The 19743-nt window shown below is 44.7% G+C and overlaps 1 protein-coding gene across 2 annotated transcripts in view; it reads left to right on the top strand.

Moving 5' to 3' along the window:
• The window catches only part of NAALADL2 (N-acetylated alpha-linked acidic dipeptidase like 2), a 4115865-nt gene that overhangs the window by 3955419 nt on the left and 140703 nt on the right, over positions 1-19743 (top strand). For both annotated transcript variants that reach the window (XM_069618713.1, XM_069618714.1), the window contains one exon: positions 13064-13157. In XM_069618713.1, the coding sequence (XP_069474814.1) occupies positions 13064-13157 (94 nt within the window). The remainder of the gene's footprint in view (positions 1-13063; positions 13158-19743) is intronic.

The raw sequence follows: 19743 nt of genomic DNA, 5'->3' as shown, positions 1-19743 counted from the left end.
TGTTGTTGTATCTTGATCGTGCTGTTTCTCAAGATTGCCAACTGCATTTTCGATGTATAATAACTTTGAATTGGCCATGGCTAGCAGTGTTGCCTGATCTCTGTGTGATTTCTGCAGGGCTTCGTATAATTTCGTATAAGGGGCCAAGACTATCGAAAGTGCCGACATAATAGTAGTTTGTACTTGACTAATAGATTTTTCTGATAGTGTTGCTTTAATACCCTCTTTAATCGTATTTTCACTAGGTACTGGATTTTTTGTGGGAATACTGTTAGGAGCTTCTGAATATTGCGTTTGAGTGATGGACTGAGCTGTGAGTATAACATATTCTGGGTCTGATGGATTAAGAGGTTTTTCGGAAGTGGTAGATTTCATGTTGTTTGTTTCAGGTGTATTTCTACATTTATACTTTAACATTTCTTCAAGTTCTTGCCGGTCATGTTGATTTGTTTATCACATCCGGTTCCGTTTTTATGGTGTATAGTATTTTCAAGCTGAATAGTCATGTCGGCAATTTATTGAATTAGTAAGGAATTCTCCAGATGAATAGTCTATGATGCATCTGATAATGATCTGTGAACATGAAGTTATTCTTCAGAAATCAAAGTGGAAGGGGCGTTGAGCTTTCTGATGTCTGCAATGCAACCTCTTTTCTGAGGTATTCATCTTGAAGTACTTGGTTGTTTATTAGGTTGATTGAAGGTTGTGTGTGATAATTCACTTTGGCTTGTGGTAGATAAAGTACGAGGTGTGTCACTCGTTTGTATGAATGGATCTTGTACAGGTGGATTTGTTCATGTAGAAGTTTTCACATGCGTGCCTTCAATAATTGGAATGCCTTGATTTATTATCGTTCTATTTGGCTTCTTTCTCGTGCACATTATGGGCGTAGATGTAGATGAGATTGCTTCTGTAATGTAATCCCGCTCAAGAAGGGGTCCAGATACGTCATCGTAATGTTCAAGTTCCAATTCTGTGTGGTCCAGGAAATCATTAAAAATTGCATCCGAGGTTCATGATCCTTGGGTGAGTGATGAGTTTGGATTATTTCAATTTAAGTTATCTGCTGAGGGATTTGCTTTATATGTCTGTATTCAGGAAATGAAAGGAGACAGACTGTCTGGTAGTTTGGACATATTGAGTTCTTAAAGCGCTATTAGGTGCTTCGACTTGTATTGTAGTTAATATCAGCTTTGAAGTGATTTTCAGCATCGGTATCACAACTGGTGTTTCGCTTAACCTTAAGCTCCTTAGATTATCTTGATTGGTTCATTTGTTATGTTTATTATCATTCTTGGTGATGATTTTCGCTGGGCTTTTCAGGCATTGGTGCCGTTTAGTTGGAGAGAGTCTGTGTATCATTACAGATACTTGGTGTATTTTTCCGGCATAAGATTCTAGTTCACCATTCTGTGGATTCAGTGTTTCTTGCATTACCTTAGATATTGTTGATTCAGTGTTAGCATTTCCATTATTTAACAGCTGAAGCGCTGGTCGTGAAGCCCTATGGATGGATGAACTGTCAGCTTATTGTAAGATCCGTCATATGTTAAGGAGTAAACAAAATGGCTCAGGGTTCAGCATGCAAGTTTACACCCACCTTTGTGCTTCTTTCTTTCACATGGAGGTCTGTATTTCTGAAGTAATAAGGTTTCGCCTAGAAACCCCTCAATGGTCCCGCTCGATGAACCAGGAACAGAGTGGAGTCTCCAGGGAAAACCCCCGAAAGGGAAAAAAACCCTGTGAAGTGCTGCTTGAGTACGAGGACTCCGGAAGGCAGCTGTAATTCTGGGATGCTGTTGACTCGTTAATGTATCCTGATGAGGATGATTACCAGGATGAAATCTTAGGATGGTATGGACAGAGAGTAAGAGGGTTAATTATAGAAATCAAGAGGAATGGAAACTGAAAGGAAGTTGAATAAAGAATGGCTTACCCTAGGATACAAAGAAAGGGTGATCCATTGGAGGAGGAGACGAAATCACTGGGCAAATACCTGAGGTAGTAAAGAGGTCAGTTTTATCAGTTATGGAGAGTTCTAATTATTCTATGCAGGATGGATTAAAGAGCCTTTGTAAGAACCTACCGGCGAGGATGCCAAACTGGAAGACTAAGGATAGCTGATCTCTTACAGACGCGGGAAGTGTCTGAGTCTTAAAGTGAACTCGCCTGGAAATGGAGCACAAATGGTAAGATTGCAACACACGAAACAGGAAAAGAAATGATGCGACTTGCCGTGCGCCGTACCTAAAGCCTTCCGTTGAAACCCAGTTTGGGATGACGGCTTCTGCGAATGGAAGTATACAAGTAGATGGCAGTTCGGCTAAAGGAAAAGAATGGGTAAGACATGAAGAGAAATAGCGGGAAAGAAGGTAAACAAGGTTTTCCAAGATAGTTGTACGGAGTAGGATAGGCGTACTTACGGAGCGTAACCAGATTCGGAATGAGAGTATCAATGCGATGTGTCTGAGGCGCGGTTCCGGATATGCTATCGGAAGAGGTAGGGGCATGGCTAGTCTTCCATTCCACGTAGCCCTGAAGCCTAGATCGCTGCAGCTGGTTCCACGTATAAACATAAAGGAAATACTCTGTGTAACGTGAGAAGAGTGAGCCAAGAGAGATGTAACACTAATGCTGACTCGATGCACGCGACCTCCGTATTGCTATTTGCCTGTTGAACTGTTTGTTCAAAGTCAGTGAGGGGTTCATTACTGCGGCCCAAGGGGGGTGTCAAAGGAGGTTTAGAGTCGGCGAACTTAAGGAATGGCCATTTCTACCTGAATTCCTTCCTCTTTTCCATCCTATCTTTAAGGCTTTAATGAGAGATTATATTCTTGAGATGTCCTCCAATAGTTTCCTTTGCAATAACATACGCTCTAGTTTAACTGTGAGGTGATTCTGATATCTGTCAAGGTGAATTACTTAATATCAAACATAAAAATGTATGAGATGTGAAGGTTTCTTCTTGTATTTATTTTATTGACTGTTCATCAGTGAAAGATATTATGCAGACTGCATTCCTTAGTCTCTTTGGATTTTTCGGCCTTGGTCTTGCTAGTTTGGAGGGGAAACAATGCTTTGAGCTATGGAAAATAAGTAGTATTTCTATACGTATGTTTTTTTTCTATCTGATGTTTTCTTTGCCAGCATACTCTCGGACTCTAGTTCTTCCATTGTGTCTTGACATATTCCTTGGATGGGATCTTGGAAAGCAGATGCAGTGCACAATAAATTGTTCACTTGACATCATTCGAGTACCTTCAACTGTTCAGCCCAATACCAGATGCTGTGATGAAAAAAACATCTTTGATTCACGAGATGTTCTATACAATCCAGTACTGCTCCGCACAATGTGAATATGTGATTCTGCCTTCAGAAGGTCTATGTTAAACTGCAAGTGGCAATACATTATGCATCTGATGGGCATAATGAGTACGTTATGCTATGAAGACTCCTATTTTCTAGTTCAAATTGTGAAAACACTGCTAATATTTTTCATCAAGATGTTCACATGACTTAAAGAGATGGTACTGATTTGCAGTTGGCAATCACCACTATTGGCAGGGGGCACCGCCCTTTGCCTGATTTTCAGGCCACCACAACCCCTGGGTGGTAAGCAGCGCAATCCCCTGTGTGGTTTGGTATAGAGAAATGAAATCGGATCACTTATCATGATATAAAAGTATATATTCCTCCAGATGTGAAACATGAAGATCCAGCCCAGAGAATCAACCATCATCCAATTAGATGATTGCAAGTTCATCCTGTGATTGATACATTTTTCTGAATGGCTGGCAATACTTACTGAAGGTTCTTTATACAATTATGTCCCAGTACAAATCTGGTTTTATGAGCATGGATTAACTACTAGGGTATATCTATCTGTGTCCTTGCCCCACCTGGGAAGATATCTTTGGCCAGGAGGAATTCTCAGGGACAAGGCACTTATCTTGGAAGGAAGACAATGCTGGACAGCGTGGGTCCTGAACCCGGTCCTCTGTTTAGAGGCTTGATTCTGGCATGAAGCACAATGTTAAAACCCTATCTTATTTTTTTCATTTTATTTCTTTATTCCCAGGACTTTAATAAGAACTCTGGACTCAAGGTTTATTAGAAGTAATATAGTCAATGAGATGACCAACCCTTGGGTCCTTACATGTATGTCAGGATTGTCAATTAAAAAAAGAAATAAGAAAAAAAAGCTCTGCTAAGCAAAAGCTAAACAGAACAATACCAAAAAATACGAAGAGCTGTGCTTCTAAATTGTCAAGGGACATTTTGCAATGCAAGTTAAAGTTATTAACCTCGTTTTGGTGTTCTAAAATATTTTCTCTTCACAGTGCAAATCATGGAAAATATCCCTTCTACGAATTCACTAAAATAGAAATCAATTAAACTGTGTTTTCTAAAGAAAATGGGCAGAAAATATAACGTTGTCCAAATTACAAAAAAAGACTAAGCAATCCTACACTTTTTTTCTAGAAAAAAATAATTCTCACAGGAAATAACTCATAACTGTATGTTAAATGTATATTGCACATTTTCACGTGCCTGTTGCCATATAGAAAAAGGAGGTGGCATGACAAGTGGCCTTAAAGGTTCAGGGACTCTGAGGTGACCTGTAGCACTGTTCCATGCAGTTGTGGGTATAGTATTTAGATAATACATGCGTGTCATCCTCACACCCCCAAATCCCTGATGGGATTTCCTTATACCGCCCTTTTCCAGGCTCGGCAGTATTTGTCCTTATATATTGTGTGCATTTTCTGAGCCTCTGATTCTAGCATTGCCGCATTTTTATGATTAGAGCTTTCATTCTACTTCTCCACAGAATGTGTTTTCTTTCTTTTCTATGACTGCACTTTCCTTTATTAGTTTAGCAATTTGTAGATTTTCTTCTCTTCCACTTTTATTTGTATTGCATTTATGTATGTGTTTCTATAGCGCCTGTATGCTAAGGCGCATTAAACAAATGAATTGGTGCAATAAAAGAAAGGGTAACCATAAATACCAGAGTACAACAGAGGGAAATAGAGCACAAGGAAACCAACAAAGACAGGAATGAATTGATGAAGTATAATACAGCAGGCATGAAAATCAAGCAACTTGCCAAAGAGTTGCAAGATAAAGAGCCAACCTACCCCAAACAAAGTTGGAGGGGGCCACATATTAAAGTCTAAAAGTATCTGCACATGGTTTTCCCTGCCCTGGCTCTGTCTGTTTTCTCCAAAATGCCTCACTCTTCATGCCAAGGCATCTGCACTGTTTTGTCAGTTAGTGCAGTTAGCTTCCATTTGTATACATGTTAGTGTGTGTCCCTCTTTTCTAGCTTCGTTCTGTTGTCTTTATCTGTTGCCAGCAAGTCGCTACCACTCGCGTGTCCCAAATAGAGTCTCTTGTAAAAACTGCTCGTCCCCACTGTATCGGAGCCCCAGGTTCCATGGTCTGCCCGAGAGAGAGATACACGCTGCTACTGCCGCTGCTGGAGCTGTGGAAGGGGGTTATGATGTCATTCGCTGGCTCTGATAAGTTATGGTGGCTAATTAGTGATGCATGCCCCATTATGCGCACCTGGAGAGGCCAGTACTCACTTGCAATAAGAACATGGTGCATGTCTCTTTCTTACCCCTAGTGCAGTTATACAACACGTTGCCCCCCCGCACCCCACCTGTTGTTTAGGGATCCTGGTATTTTTAGCCGTGAACATGGAGAACCGCTCGCTCGAATGTATGTGTTATACATGCATGATATATCCAAAGACAGATCAAGGTTATGTGTCAGAAGTTGTTCCGACTGACTCAGTGGCACATCTTTGATTACATCAGTGGTTCTTATGATAGTAAGAACGACCATACCCTTCTAGAGAGGAACTGCATGTCAGTGGATGTTTGCAACATGCTCATGAATTGTCGCCAAAAGAATGCAATTAGGGATCCATGCTCTATGATAAAAACAAACTCACACTACATGTACTTTAAAGGGATACACCAGTGTTTGCTGGTAATATCAACAACCACCCCCCCTGCCCCACCCCCACCCCAACCTATTCAAAAGACAGTTCAGTGAATTAGGTCTTGCTGCAGACATATGTGTTCAACCTACAGCCACATGTTCAACTCCTGGGTGATATCGTGACGATCATATGCTTGGATGTTGAAGATAAGGCATCACCTGCAAACCGAGGCCAGCTCCAAAAATTGGAATTGTTGCTGTATATAGTTTTCAATGCAGAATGATAAGGTGGATTCATGCTAAGCTTTTGCAACTACAACAAACATACATGTCCTGTCACCGAACTAAGGCCCCGGGGTGACGTTACAGCAAGACGCTACATACACAAATGTCCCATTTGAAAGCTGACCCGATTGCTGCAATAATTGCCTGCACGTTTATAAAATCACGAGTGTCTTTGACAGTGAGGAGTTGCCATCTGGTGAGCCATATATGACACCCCTGATATCCGCCATATGTCCACAGAAGCCCTGTCCATTAATCCATAACTGGCTCACAGTGAAAGACAAAGGTAACAGTAGAGGCCATGTTTCCCCATCGGGGGTTGCTACTGAGTCATTTGGTGGCTTCTCCGAAATTGGACAGTCTCCTGTGGAAACCATATGAGGCCTCAATTGCTTCCTTAGCGACCGCTAGAGAACAGCCATCGCCCCATTATGGTTGTCATAGTGACAGTTCAGTGAAGAGCATCAGCAGAAGTTCTGCATTTGCTTTATTGCTTACATTTCGCACCCTGAACTTTGTTTCTATTTTTAGGATCTGAAATGTAAAATGCGTAAGGTTCCCAAAAGACTTTGATGCACAGAGCAGGGATTGCTTTATAGAACCACGATTTCACTCGATCTTGGTTCCTTTCATTAATAAATCGTGAGGCAGGCTGCTAGCTGGGATAAAGAAATCCTTTCTAACATCTTTTGGGAAAAGCATCCATACACTTAAACATTCTTTGCCGCCTCAGAAAAGGCATGCATGCCAGACACTGCTATGCTGAAAAGACAGCCTGCAATTACATCCTCTGTTTCCTTAGAGACAACATTTCATGGCATAGCCCAACACAACTCGTCTGCTCCCACACACTAGTGCTGCACTTTGAACAGTTGTTCGCGGTGGGATGTCATTTCGTCTTCCATTTATGTCAATCCATTATTTTAACCAGCGACCACTGTAGATACATTCCTGCATGACGTGCATCGCCCCCTGTAGGTTGGGTGTATCTTGAAGCACAATTGGTATGTACAACCCTCGAAGCGCTGGCTTTGATCTTGGCCACATTATGTATGGCGCCTGCAAGCAAACTGCATACTATATTTTAATCATTGAAACATTTATGAAGTGTACTTAAAGCGACTAGATGGCAATCCATGCGGCAGCATGCAGCATTGCTTGAAAGTCTCAAGGTTTCCTTTGCAAAGTTGTTTCGATGTTCAAGAATTTTCATACCTCAAAAGTTGTTTTTTGAAAAGACTTCAATGCACCTTTTAAAGGTCACAAACATGTCTACTAAATGTGTTCTTTATTTAGATGCACGGGAAAGATGAACGTGTTAATAATAATAATAATAATAATAATAATAATAATAATAATAATAATTCGTTATGAATGCTGCTGTTAGTTTGAGCTGCTTGATCCAGATTACCCAACTTTTGTGATGCTCCTGTAATACTCCAGAAAAAAAGCTACATTGCGCGATTGACTACAACACTAACATCTCAATGGCAATGCACCTGTCCGCTGGCAGAAACTATCCAATGGAAGCAATTGTACTGATGCCGTGTCAATCAAGTTCTACCAATCTGACACAAGGCTCTTACACGTGCCAAGCCATTTCTAAATCTGGGGCTGAAGTGAGACGATTGTCACTGTGCAAATCCTCTACTTGTGGCAGGCTTCGGTTCATCTAAGACATGACCAAATGCTCATGCTGTGCAGCTCTGCATTGCCTCAGATGTCAGGAAATATTTCTCTTTATGCATCTTTCCCTGCATACTTTATATGGGTCCCCTTTCTGTTTGCTCTGTTTTCGAACCTGCTCTGACTTTTTGTGGGGAAGCAAAGCCTTCAACTTCACTTCAATTTCCTTTTGTTCATTTGTTATGGGGAAAATGATCAGTCGTTCAGAGTATCAGTACTTAGAAATGATGGGCCCGAATCATAAAAAAAAAGTCCCTCCAAAGTACTATGCAGGTAAAACAACGTTGCACCCACCTGCACGTTACAGTATTTATTGCACATTCTGCGTATTCAAGGAATTCTGACCGTAAAGTCTAGGCATAAAGAAAATACAGTAGCGCCCATAACGCCCACAACACGCCCCACACAAACCAAAACCAGCGACATATACCAACCTTTGCGCCTACCTCATCCCCACCATCAAGCACCCCAGCAATACTGCAGGCTGTCCCCCTGCAAACAGGGTAGCATCCCGGCAAGACTGCGTACAAACCTCTGTAACCTAAAACTGCACCCTGAAAATATGCCCCCATTTCACGTAACACAAGGCAGTGCCCAGTTAATCTTCATACAAACCCCTGTGACCCAAAACTGCACCCTAATAATCTTTGTCCATTTCATGTAACACAAGACAGCACCCGGTTAACCTGTGTACGAATCCCCCTAACTCCAATCGGCACCTCAACTAGGTGCAGTCGCCACAAATTGCTGTGCAATCATTAACTTCCTATGCTTGATCATATGCGCTTAGTGCTTAGCGCCTCATACATGTGTCAGTAAAATCACAAGGGATGTGTGTGACATTCCCCTACGTGAAGTTGTGCATTGGAATCCATGAATACGGTTAGGCCTGGGATTGACTGGGCATGTGATTTCTCTGCGTGGCCCATCCTTAGACACGCTCACGTTACTGCTTTTTCATCCTCATTTTGTGGGGGCAATGGGGAATATGCATGTCCCGCCCCCTATTTATTTCTTTGCGTTGGCCCTTCCCATACTTTGCGTGGAGTGTCATGCACAGCGCTCGAGTCATGACAGACCTGCGCAAAGCCCCAGGAAGACACACAAAGTCCGATCCGTGAATCAGTGAAAGGAGTTTTGCATTCTGAAAAGTTTGCAAGGTCACTTTTCAGCATGTAAAGAATTCTGTGCATCCGGCCCTATGTTTGCCTTTTAACTTTAATTACTTTTTAACATGGCCCACAGCATCTTACAATGCATTGTAATGGGGATATTTTTGTATCACCTTAGCTTGTTGCACTTGGGATTTTGGTTACTTTTGTATATGCCTTAAAACAAGCTAGTGGGAACAGATATATTATTAACATGTTTGCACTATTTTTAGTGTGCACATTTGTGTTTACCACACATGACTGCTAAACTTGACTAGTGCCCTAAAATGGCCGTGCCACAAGACATTTGCTTGTTCTTTGGCAATATTGTAGTTTGGCCTTGTGTCAGGAAGCCCTTATGAGGTTATGAACTTTCCTAGGAAAGCTGATGCTTTTTTCGGGCTAATGATGCCTGTCTGGTCCCATTTCACATCCTTGGTGCCAGATAGTCTAGGTGTGGGATCATGATTGAAACCACTAGTTGACCCTGATTGGACAAGTACTGGCAGTTTGAATTGTTACCATTGCTGGACATAGACTATCTTCCAGGCTGGATTTTGGATAAGAAGAGGATTCCTGCAGCCATTTCTTCAGATCCGCATCGTAGCAATGAATCCCTCATAGATGAACAGCTGACTGAATATCCAAAGAAGACTGCTGAAGAGATCTGGCGTCCCTTCCTGTGTCTGGCCCAGTGAAGCCCTGTTGGACTACCTGATCTCAGAAGACTCTGAGAGGTGCTTCAGCCCTTTGACTAGTGAAACCAACTAAGGGCCTGATTTATGGAATTTGGTGCATGGTGCAAATGAATTTGTACTGGTGCAAAGTGACTTTGCATTGCCAACAAGCACTGCACTGTTCTGTAAATCACTTTGTACTGCAAAAATACACTTTGCACTATTCTGTAATAAATGAGGTTGTTTGTTGGCAGTGCAAAGTCACTTTGTACCAGTTCAAAGTCAATTTGCACTGTGCAAAAATTCCATAAATCAGGCCCTAAGTCTTCTCGAGGATCCAAGAATCCTGACCATTTGGAAGTCTCACTGGACCAACCAGTGGATTTGACCAGGTGTCTCGTGGACTACCTTGCCAGATCTGTAGGCCGTTCTGTAATTGCAGTTTTGGTGGTCCCCAGCTTGTTGTACAAGTTGCATTACCTTTGAATGTCAGCATCCCAGCATCAAGAGATCCTGTCCTAGAGAAGTTTCTTCAATTGTGACTGGAATGACACATTTCATCACCTTTGTACGGAGACTGCCACTTGAACTCCCGATGCCCCGTCCTGTGAAGTTTGCTGGAGAGCCCTCATCAAGTAGTGTGTTCGACAGTTTTGCAACCCAAACTGAAAAATAGGATCCTCCTTGACATTTCTTGTTGAGGTTGGCGACTTGTACTAGTGCAGCATTGCTGGACCTAAGTGTTCTGGCAGGAGTGTAGTGTTTAAACTTACTTTAGGAGAATGAAGTGCCATTTCCATGGTATGAATGATAGTTGATGCACAAGGTTTTGAAAACAAACCTTTTTTGGGGGGTAACCAGTGGAGATTACATAATGCTTGCATGATATGTTTAAATGGCTTCACTCTGAGAAGTATTCTTGCTTCTGCATCTTGATCTCTTAGAGGTTTCTTCATTTGGTAATCTGGGAGTCATAGATAGATGATTTTTGCAAAGTCTGGTTTGGATAGTATTAGAGAAATTGTGGCCATGGTTCTGTCGTTCAATGTAAGTAAGGGAAAATGAGGTGTAGCATCCACTGCTGGGAGAAACAGCTTCTGAAGATGGCTTTGACCCACATATTATGAATGTAGCATCAAACAAAAGGACTCAGGATTTGTATTGGAAATGGACATCATTTATTTGTGGTTTGCAAACCATGCAAACAAGTAACACCCTATCAGCCTGCTGCCCCAAAATAATCCAGCAAGCCTCCAAGTCGCCTTCCCCTTGTATTGCCTCATGGACGGGCACAATACCCATCATATCCGTTTGACCTCCTCTGCCCCCAAGATATAACATTAGTGTGCATTGTGTACATCCGCCATATGTCTTTGGCTTCAAACTCATCTCTCATTATCACATGATCCTGCGCTCCACGGTGGTTGCTTGAGTCTGATGATACCCAGTGTAGTCCTCCTCAGGTGAGGGGTGTTATGTTGACAGATATTTCTATAGCGCTCTATCGCCCAAGTATATTCTGGTGCAGTGATTTAGGTGCCGAAGAAAAACAACAATCCCCAATAGTGAAAAAGCTAAGCCAGTATGCCCGATAATTCGGCAAAAGTAAGCCAGTATGCCATCTCATATTCTGAATTAGATGAGGAAAAGGCAGGTTTTGAGGGCTTTTCGAAACTTAGCATGATCTTCTCACAGTCTCAGAGCAAGAGGTAATGCATTCCAGAAGGTAGGATCCACCACTGAAAAAGCCCTACTGCCACTGTTACCTTATAGAACGTAGGGGCATGGAGAAGATTAAGGTTAAATGACCGAAGGACCCCACTAAGCCTATAAGGAGTAATCTTCTGTTGAAGATACACATCAATGTCCATGTAGGGCTCAGTGAGTCATCTATAGAGCTTTAAACATGACTTGGCTCTCGACTGGCAACCAAAGAGGTTTAAGAAGCGCTATAGAGACATCAGGCACAGTTTGGTAGCACAACTACCAACTGGGACGCTGAATTCTGCAAAATGTGAAGCCTACTCAGATGCTATTTCATCTGAGCTAAAAGTGTGTCATTACAATAATCTCTAATCCTCAGTATCGACGAGGAAACCACAGGTCCCCGTAAAGCCTGGGGAATAAAGTGACTAACCTTTTTCAATATTCATAGTTGAAAATATCCTGCCTTAAATCTAGCATTAATTGTTTTTACAGAATCTACTGGGGTAGGTAATGCCCCAAGAGAATGAGGCCATCACTAGACTGACCAGAGCGGGTTCTGGGTGGTTCAACCCCCAAACATATGTCTTATCTCCATTCACTTTCAGCAAGTTAACATTCAACCCCTCTCCAATGTCCACCCAGCAGCCCCTCAAACGCAAGGCAGCCTTAATATGTGGTGTAGGGCCAACACCCCTAATGAACTTCAGCTCGAGAATAGGGTCCCATTGTCCTAGCCTGCTTAGGCCAGAATATTCCAAGGTGGAGGAACAAGTTACCTTCACCAGTACACAGCAGAGCCTTTGAAAGCACTGCCTCAGCAGTCCTACAGCACATGTTCGCTCTAAGGCGTTCCCAGGGCAAGCATTGCCTGGAGCCAATAAGTGGTCATTTCCCTATGCATTGATCGCTACAATAAAAAAGAAAAATAAACTCTCACATTTGCATTGCCTTTTTAGCATAATTACAGCATGAATCCTATTCCCCCTCCACTGGGGTTATCAGCATTCACAATATCAAGAGTGAGGTGTTGTCCGTTGTTGATCCAAGATTCCTTACTGTAGTTGACTGGTTTGGGCAAGGGCCCATCTCGTCAGGACAAGGGATTGTGGTGGAGTTAGAACATCCAGCTGTACAAGGCAGTTTTTAATGTCTGCGGTGCTTGGTGATGAGTGGTTTACAAATGTGTAGATTATTTGTGTGCATGCTGCATAGTTGGAGCAGGAGATACCAGATTAATTGATGATGTCTGGTAAGGGTGTCATGTCGATGTTGAAAAGTAGAGGTGGACTTGTGGATCCTTGGGGTACTCAACAGGTAAGTGGGTGTGGCTGGCTGCCCTCTGCCTGACATATGGGAGTATAGCAGGCCATTTCAGGTATGAAGCCACACATGCCCTAGTGCCACCCACCAGCTATCACTAGAAGTTCACCTCCATTTTAGAGCCATTGAGCAATGGGTTGTGGGCAAGCAAAGTAACACAAAAACATGTTTAGCTCCAGGTCCATATTACTAGAGATATAGAATTGCTAAATTGCAAGCATATGTTTATCAATGAGGGAAGCAAAACACCAGTGAATTTGCTTTTGTTTTTAATTTGTATTTCAGATTACAGGGGAAGCTGTTCTGAAGATTGCCTGCGAGCCAGTTCTCCCCTTCAATGCTCTAGAAATAGCGATAGAAATTCAAAACAAGTTGCAAGGTAAATGTGAAAGATCTTATCAACTGCATCAATATTGCTCATTGTATTTAATAAATCAGGTTTTTGAAAAGGACATGCACCAGAGGATGAAATCCATTTTCAAGTAATGATTTTCTTTTTCATTCTGTTATAGTCATATTTCGGTTAATTTCTTTAAAGGGTTTTAATAATAGAGCAATGTACATTCTTTTACAATTTCCATCTACTGAATTCGTATTTTTAGATACGGTTAATGCAACTACCTCTTAATGGCACTATTAATGATCCAAACCTTTCCAATTGAAGTTTAAAACTTTTTTTTCCCTAGATTATCAACGTTTACACACCTTGGCAACTTTAAATTGGTGTCAACATATAATTTGCATTAGATTGTTATATTTTCTCTTTTTCCCTGCACTCTCCTCAGTGTCAGCTCTATGTTGGTACTCATCTATAATAAATAGATACACATGCATTAATCATGAAAACATACACTCCATGTAGTTTGGGGGCTGAGAGAGTCCCAGTGCAGTCTCTTATGTGCAATGACCGTAAACATAACTGGAGGAGGAAAGCAGCTCTGAAACTACATTTTGCATTATTTTTATCTCAAAGCATTTCATTCGGCTCTAGACATAGAACACATTTTCCCTTAAGCTGGTGGGAACAAAATGAATGTGCAAAATTGTAACAAAACGAGGACGAGCCAGAGCGAAACCCATGAGGGTCGATTAAAGAAGAACGGCGTTGAAGATCTACTCTTCCATTTCATTATACTGTCTGCAGGTGAAAGGCCCAGAACACAGTACCAAAAGATACTGTTTTACGTAACATGCAACCCGGTCTAGAACCCGTGCGGAAATAGTGACTTCTCTGCTGCGTGGTCAACAAACTCTGTATGTGTGGAGGTATCAGCAATACTCTGCTTCTACTTCGAGAAACTGCATCCCCCTCCCCCACTCCAATAATTTTATTTTCTCTACTAGTGAATTCAGCATGTACTCTTGAAAGGCTAATCTAGAACTGTGGGACTATCATTGAAAACCTCTGTTAGAATCCTGTGCTACTGAAATGTTGCACACAAAAAACAGGCAAAGGAGATTGACCACATGCACCATTTTTCTGTTGGTCATGCTGAGACTGCAAGTAAGATTGATGCTTTTAATATGCCAAACTGCACTTGTTGAGGTGCAATGGATTTTTTAATGTGTCCCAGTGTTTTAAAAAAATGGGAAAAGTTTGCCCTAGTGCTAATACTGTGCAAACCTTGCATTTGCACCAATGCAAACTTTCTGTAATATGGCCTCAGTGAGGCAAAAGGAAAGGGAAATGGGAAGGTTTTTTTCTTAGTCTTTTTCTCAGAGTAAACAAAAAGGGGAAACTGACTTGAGGAAAGGACAGAGGTTTTGTTTCCTTTTGTTATCAGGAAGAAACTAAAAATACACTTAGCAAACACAAACCAAAGGGGTGCAAAAACACAAAACAGACAACAAAAACACTTATAATAACAATGCATTATAGAAAATACACAAAGCCTTTTGAAAACACACTGGCACTTCTCACAAATTCTAAGCCTGCACCATGTTACTCCTCTATTCATAGCCTAACACAATCCAAAGATGGTCATGAAGTCAGCCAGTTCTTTTAAAGAGCCTCAAACTTCCTTAAGGAGATGTTTGACTGCTGATTGGCTACAAAAGCTTGAGAAATCGACACTATATTCAACCTGAGATTTGCAAGTCTCAGAATCCCTGAAAAAAGGTTCAACTGGGATTCGACCTCTTCAAAAAGCCATGGTATGCTGATGAGACTTGATGCATCTCCCAAAAGAGAGTTGAGGGTCTATCGAGACACATTTGAAGAAGTTCGTCCTGAACTAATGCAATTGCCACCTGGACCCCTGCTGCGTACATTCAAACAAGTCTAGTCCAGACATGGCTATTCTTTGGAAAAACTCCAAGCAACATATTTCATTAACATTTAGGGCCCGATTCACAGAAGCCTTTTATAAGGTGCAATCCCATTGAAAAATTGATATGTGAATCAGGCCCTTAGAGTATCCATGGGTGCACATTACAATGTATGTCCCCTTGCTTCCCATTTTAGTTGAACGGTTTTCTGAAAATTCACATCACTGTAACCATCCCAATACCCTAACAGGGTAATTCATGGAATTTTGCACAAAAGTGTTGCACGCGGCTGGCGCACAGCGTGCCTGTGCGAATGTCTGCGCCAGCTGCGTGCGATAAAACCGATTTCCGCGCACAGCGTATTCATGGATTCTCGCATCCAAAACCATCCATGGCGCAGCGTGGCGCAGCGAGCCTGCAGCAGCGCCAGTTACGCCCCCACGAATGCCCTTGCGCAAGGAAAAGCCATCAAAATCCCAAAACCAGCGCAAAGGGCTGCGCCAACCCTGGACCGGTTTACCGGACTGCCAAACAGCAAATGCCAAGCGTGGAACGTGCATTACGGGTTTCGCGGTAACACGCGATTGGGCTGGGTATGTGTATTCCAGGGGTGCGCATGTGTTTACACACGCGATCGGGCCTGGGGGAGCGGGTACGTGTATTTCAGGGGTGCGCGGGAAGTTTTACACGCAATTGGGCTGGGTGCGTGTATTTCAGGGTTGCGCGGGAAGTTTTACATGCGATCGGGCCTGGGGGAGCGTGTGCGTGTATTTCAGGGTTGCGCGAGAAGTTTTACACACGATTGGCCTGGGTGCGTGTATTTCAGGGGTGCACGAGAAGTTTCACACGCAATTGGCCTGGGTGCGTGTATTTCAGGGGTGCGTGAGAAGTTTCACACGCGATCGGGCCTGGGGGAGCGTGTGCTGTATTTCAGGGGTGCGCAAGAAGTTTTACACGCGATTGGCCTGTGTATGTATATTTCAGGGGTGCGCGATAAGTTTTACATGCGATTGGGCTGGGTACGTGTATTTCAGGGGTGCGCGGGTGTCTTCACACGCGATTGTCCTGGGTACATGTATTTCAGGGGTGCGCGGGAAGTTTTACACGCGATTGGGCTGGGTACGTGTATTTCATGGGTGCGCGGGTGTTTTCACACGCGATTGGCCTAGGTACGTGTATTTCATGGGTGCGCGGGAAGTTTTACACGCGATCGGGCCTGGGGGAGCGGGTACGTGTATTTCAGGGGTGCGCGTGTGTTTACACACGCGATCAGGCCTGGGGGAGCGGGTACGTGTATTTCAGGGGTGCGCGGGAAGTTTTACACGCTATTGGGCTGGGTACGTGTATTTCAGGGGTGCGCGTTTGTTTACACACGCAATCGGGCCTGGGGGAGCGGGTACGTGTATTTAAGGGGTGCGCAGGAAGTTTTACACGCGATTGGGCTGGCTACGTGTATTTCAGGGGTGCGCGGGAAGTATTGCACGCTCGCCTACAACACGTATTCATGGAATCGAACGTGGCCAATCCGGAAACACGTAGGTCAGCAGGAAGCAGGCGTACGACGACCCGCACAGCATAAAAGTGCGCGCAAATAACAAACAAGCTCAGACGCCAGGATGAATATACCGTTCCTAGCAGCAGTGGCCGTGTGATACCGCAGGAGGAGGAGGAGGATAGTCAGGGCCAGAATTTTTACACCCAAAACAAGCCTTTTTGGGATGCCTGATGACCATGTGTATGGAAGGTACAGGTTTCCACCTCACATAATACTCGACCTGGTCAGTGAGTGGGAGGATGACCTCACATCAACCACCCTGTGCTCCAAAGCACTCAGCCCCCTGGAGAAGGTCCTTAATGTACTGCACTTCTTGGCCACTGGATCATTTCAGCGGACAAGTGCCATAGTGGGGGGGGGTGTCACAGGTCACGCAGTCACGCTTCCTACACCAGGTCTTGGCCATCATCACTGCACGCCCATCAGTCCGCAGGCACATATACCTGCCCAGAACACCTGCCCAGAACACCTGCAGAAAGGCAGGCTGTCGCCCAGGATTTCTACGGGGTGGCACAATTCCCCAAAGTGCTAGGTGCCATTGATTGCATCCATGTGGCTCTATGTCCCCCCAGGGCAACTGAGCACATCTATAGAAACCGCAAGCACTGGCATTCCATCAACGTCCAGGTAGTATGTGATGCCAAGGGAATCATCACCTCAGTATACGCCAACTATCCAGGCTCCACCCACGACAGTTTCATTTACAGAATGTCTACACTAAACCGGGACATAGAAGCTGGGCGGCATGGCGATACATGGCTGCTCGGTGAGTATAAATGCATGTCAGATACTGAGCAATGTCACAACCCCACTAATGATACCCATCACCACCTCCCCAGGGGACAGTGCCTACCCTCTCAGCACCCACATGATGACGCCAATTCGGAACCCCACCACGCCACCCCAGGTAAGATACAACACAGCCCACATTGCAACCCAGGGCATCGTAAAGCGCACATCCGGAGTGCTCAAGTCACGCTTTCGCTCCCTTGACCGTCCTTGACCTTGGCCGCAGAATGTATTGGATGAACCACATGGGTGACCCGAACCACTCAGGCACACACACCCTCACCTGGCACTCTACCAGAACCCCTCCCACAAACAACATACACATGGATCACACACACATGCATGTGCACTCACCGGACAATGCCTCGTAATCTGGCAGTTCTTCCACACCTTGGATCTGTTCCTCTGTGACGTAGGTCCCAGCAATATGCTCATGTAGAGTGAGTTCAATGTCCTCTTGTGGAGACCCACCTCCAGTCCAGAGTTGCGGCATGACTTGAGGCCAGGTTTTTCTTTGCCGTGCGCTTAAGGTCGTTCCAGCGCTTGAAGCACTCACCAGCTGTGCGCCTCACAAACCCAAGGGCACTTATGCTGTCCGCGATGGACTGCCAGTGTGCCTGACGTCGAGCAAATGTGATCTTACACCCGGAAGTGATCAACATTTTGCCGTCATGTGCGAACACATACTGCACAAGTGCATCCAGTTCGGCATCATTGAAGCTAGGCTTCCTTGGTGTGCCGGACTGTGTAGCCGTGTCTGGGGCACCAGCCTGTACTGAACGAGCACTCTTCCTCTTTCTTTCTGAAGGTGGTGGGGATCCTGAGTGGCCTACGCCGCTCTGGCCACTAGGGGCAGGAGCACTGGTGGACTGTGTAGTAGTAGTGAGCGATGGCACACTGACCATATGACTTTCGGCAGGCATTAGCTGAAGTGTGATGTTGGCAGGGGGAACCTCAGTCTGATGGACCGGGACCAACACTGTCCTGGCTGGGAGAGTCAGAGCTGGGGTGGACGGAGCTGCAGCTGCCCCTGCAGCCTCCCCACCCCACCTACTCGGGGCAGCGGATGACATGGCTGCCCCTGATCCACGTGACCTGGTGACACTGACTTGCTTCGTCACCCGTGGCCTAGACTTGGCGACCTGGAAGTCAGCCTGGGAGTTACCCTGTGCCAGGTCAGGTGCCACAATGGGCCGGTCCGACAAGGGCTGAGCTGAGATGGTGTCAGCCACGTTTCCCTCAACCATGGGGGGGGGCATGGGTGTCCCTGACTGGTCCTCCACACGTGGGGGGCTAGGGGTAGCCTGCAAATCCCGGCCACGTCCCCTACCACGCCCACCACGGCCACCTCTTGAGGCTTGGCCACCTATGCCACCCTTACCACTTGCTCGCCTCCCAGCCATGGCACTGATGTTGTTGTGTGTATGGGAGTTGCAGTAAACTATTGTCCTGGGCAATTGGGGGTCAAAGGGGTAGGGTACTAGATGGAATTCGTACCCTAGTGCTCTAGCAAGGCTGTATGGAACCCCTGGGGAAAGATGACGGGTCACGCAACGCACAGGCACCCCAAATACAGAAAATGACGTGCACGCAACCCCTCGTAGACCATGTGCGTGGAAAAATGAACCTGCACTACGCTGTGGCACCCAGAAACACAATAATGAACATACGCCTGTCACACGCAGCCTACAATGACCTCTGAAGGGGTACGTGACACACGGGGCAAGCACAGTTGGTAAATACGTGCGCGACTCACCGTCTGCCTGGGAAAAGAGCGTGAAAAATACGCGCGTGTGCACGTTGGCAACACCCCCGCCAAAAGAAGAATTGTACGCTGTCTGAGGAGATAGGACAAAAGAAGAAGTGAACGCTGTTTGAGGAAACAGGTCCAAGAGAAAATCAGAAAAAAACTGAGAGGTAACAGGGAGTAGGAACTAGAAACGCTGTGAAGTAAATCGCATGTGAACCGACAAGAAGTACAGTATTCACCCACTCGCTCTCCACGAAAAGCACGTACAAGGAAATGACGTCCTACACGTACCTTTTAAACCGGACCATACGTCCGACGTCACTTCCCGTATACGCACTGAGGCCCTATCCTCCAATTACACGAGATGACAATGGGACCTGCAGTTCTCGGACGTGTAACATGCACCTGGGTTCAGGGACAATCGCGCGTGTAAAACTTTGCGTGCATCCCTGGAATACACGTACCCAGGCCAATCGCGTGTGAAAACACCCACGCACCCCTGAAATACACATATCCAGGCCAATCACGTGTAAAACTTCTCGCGCACCCCGGACATACACATACCCGCTCCCCCAGGCCCGATCGTGTGTGAAAACACCCGCG

The sequence above is a fragment of the Ambystoma mexicanum genome, chromosome 10 (assembly GCF_040938575.1).
Source record: "Ambystoma mexicanum isolate Mex_15411 chromosome 10, UKY_AmexF1_1, whole genome shotgun sequence".
NCBI classification, from domain to species: Eukaryota; Metazoa; Chordata; class Amphibia; order Caudata; family Ambystomatidae; genus Ambystoma; species Ambystoma mexicanum.
Note: the sequence above shows the minus strand (reverse complement) of the source record. Positions and strands in the feature narration are given on the sequence as shown.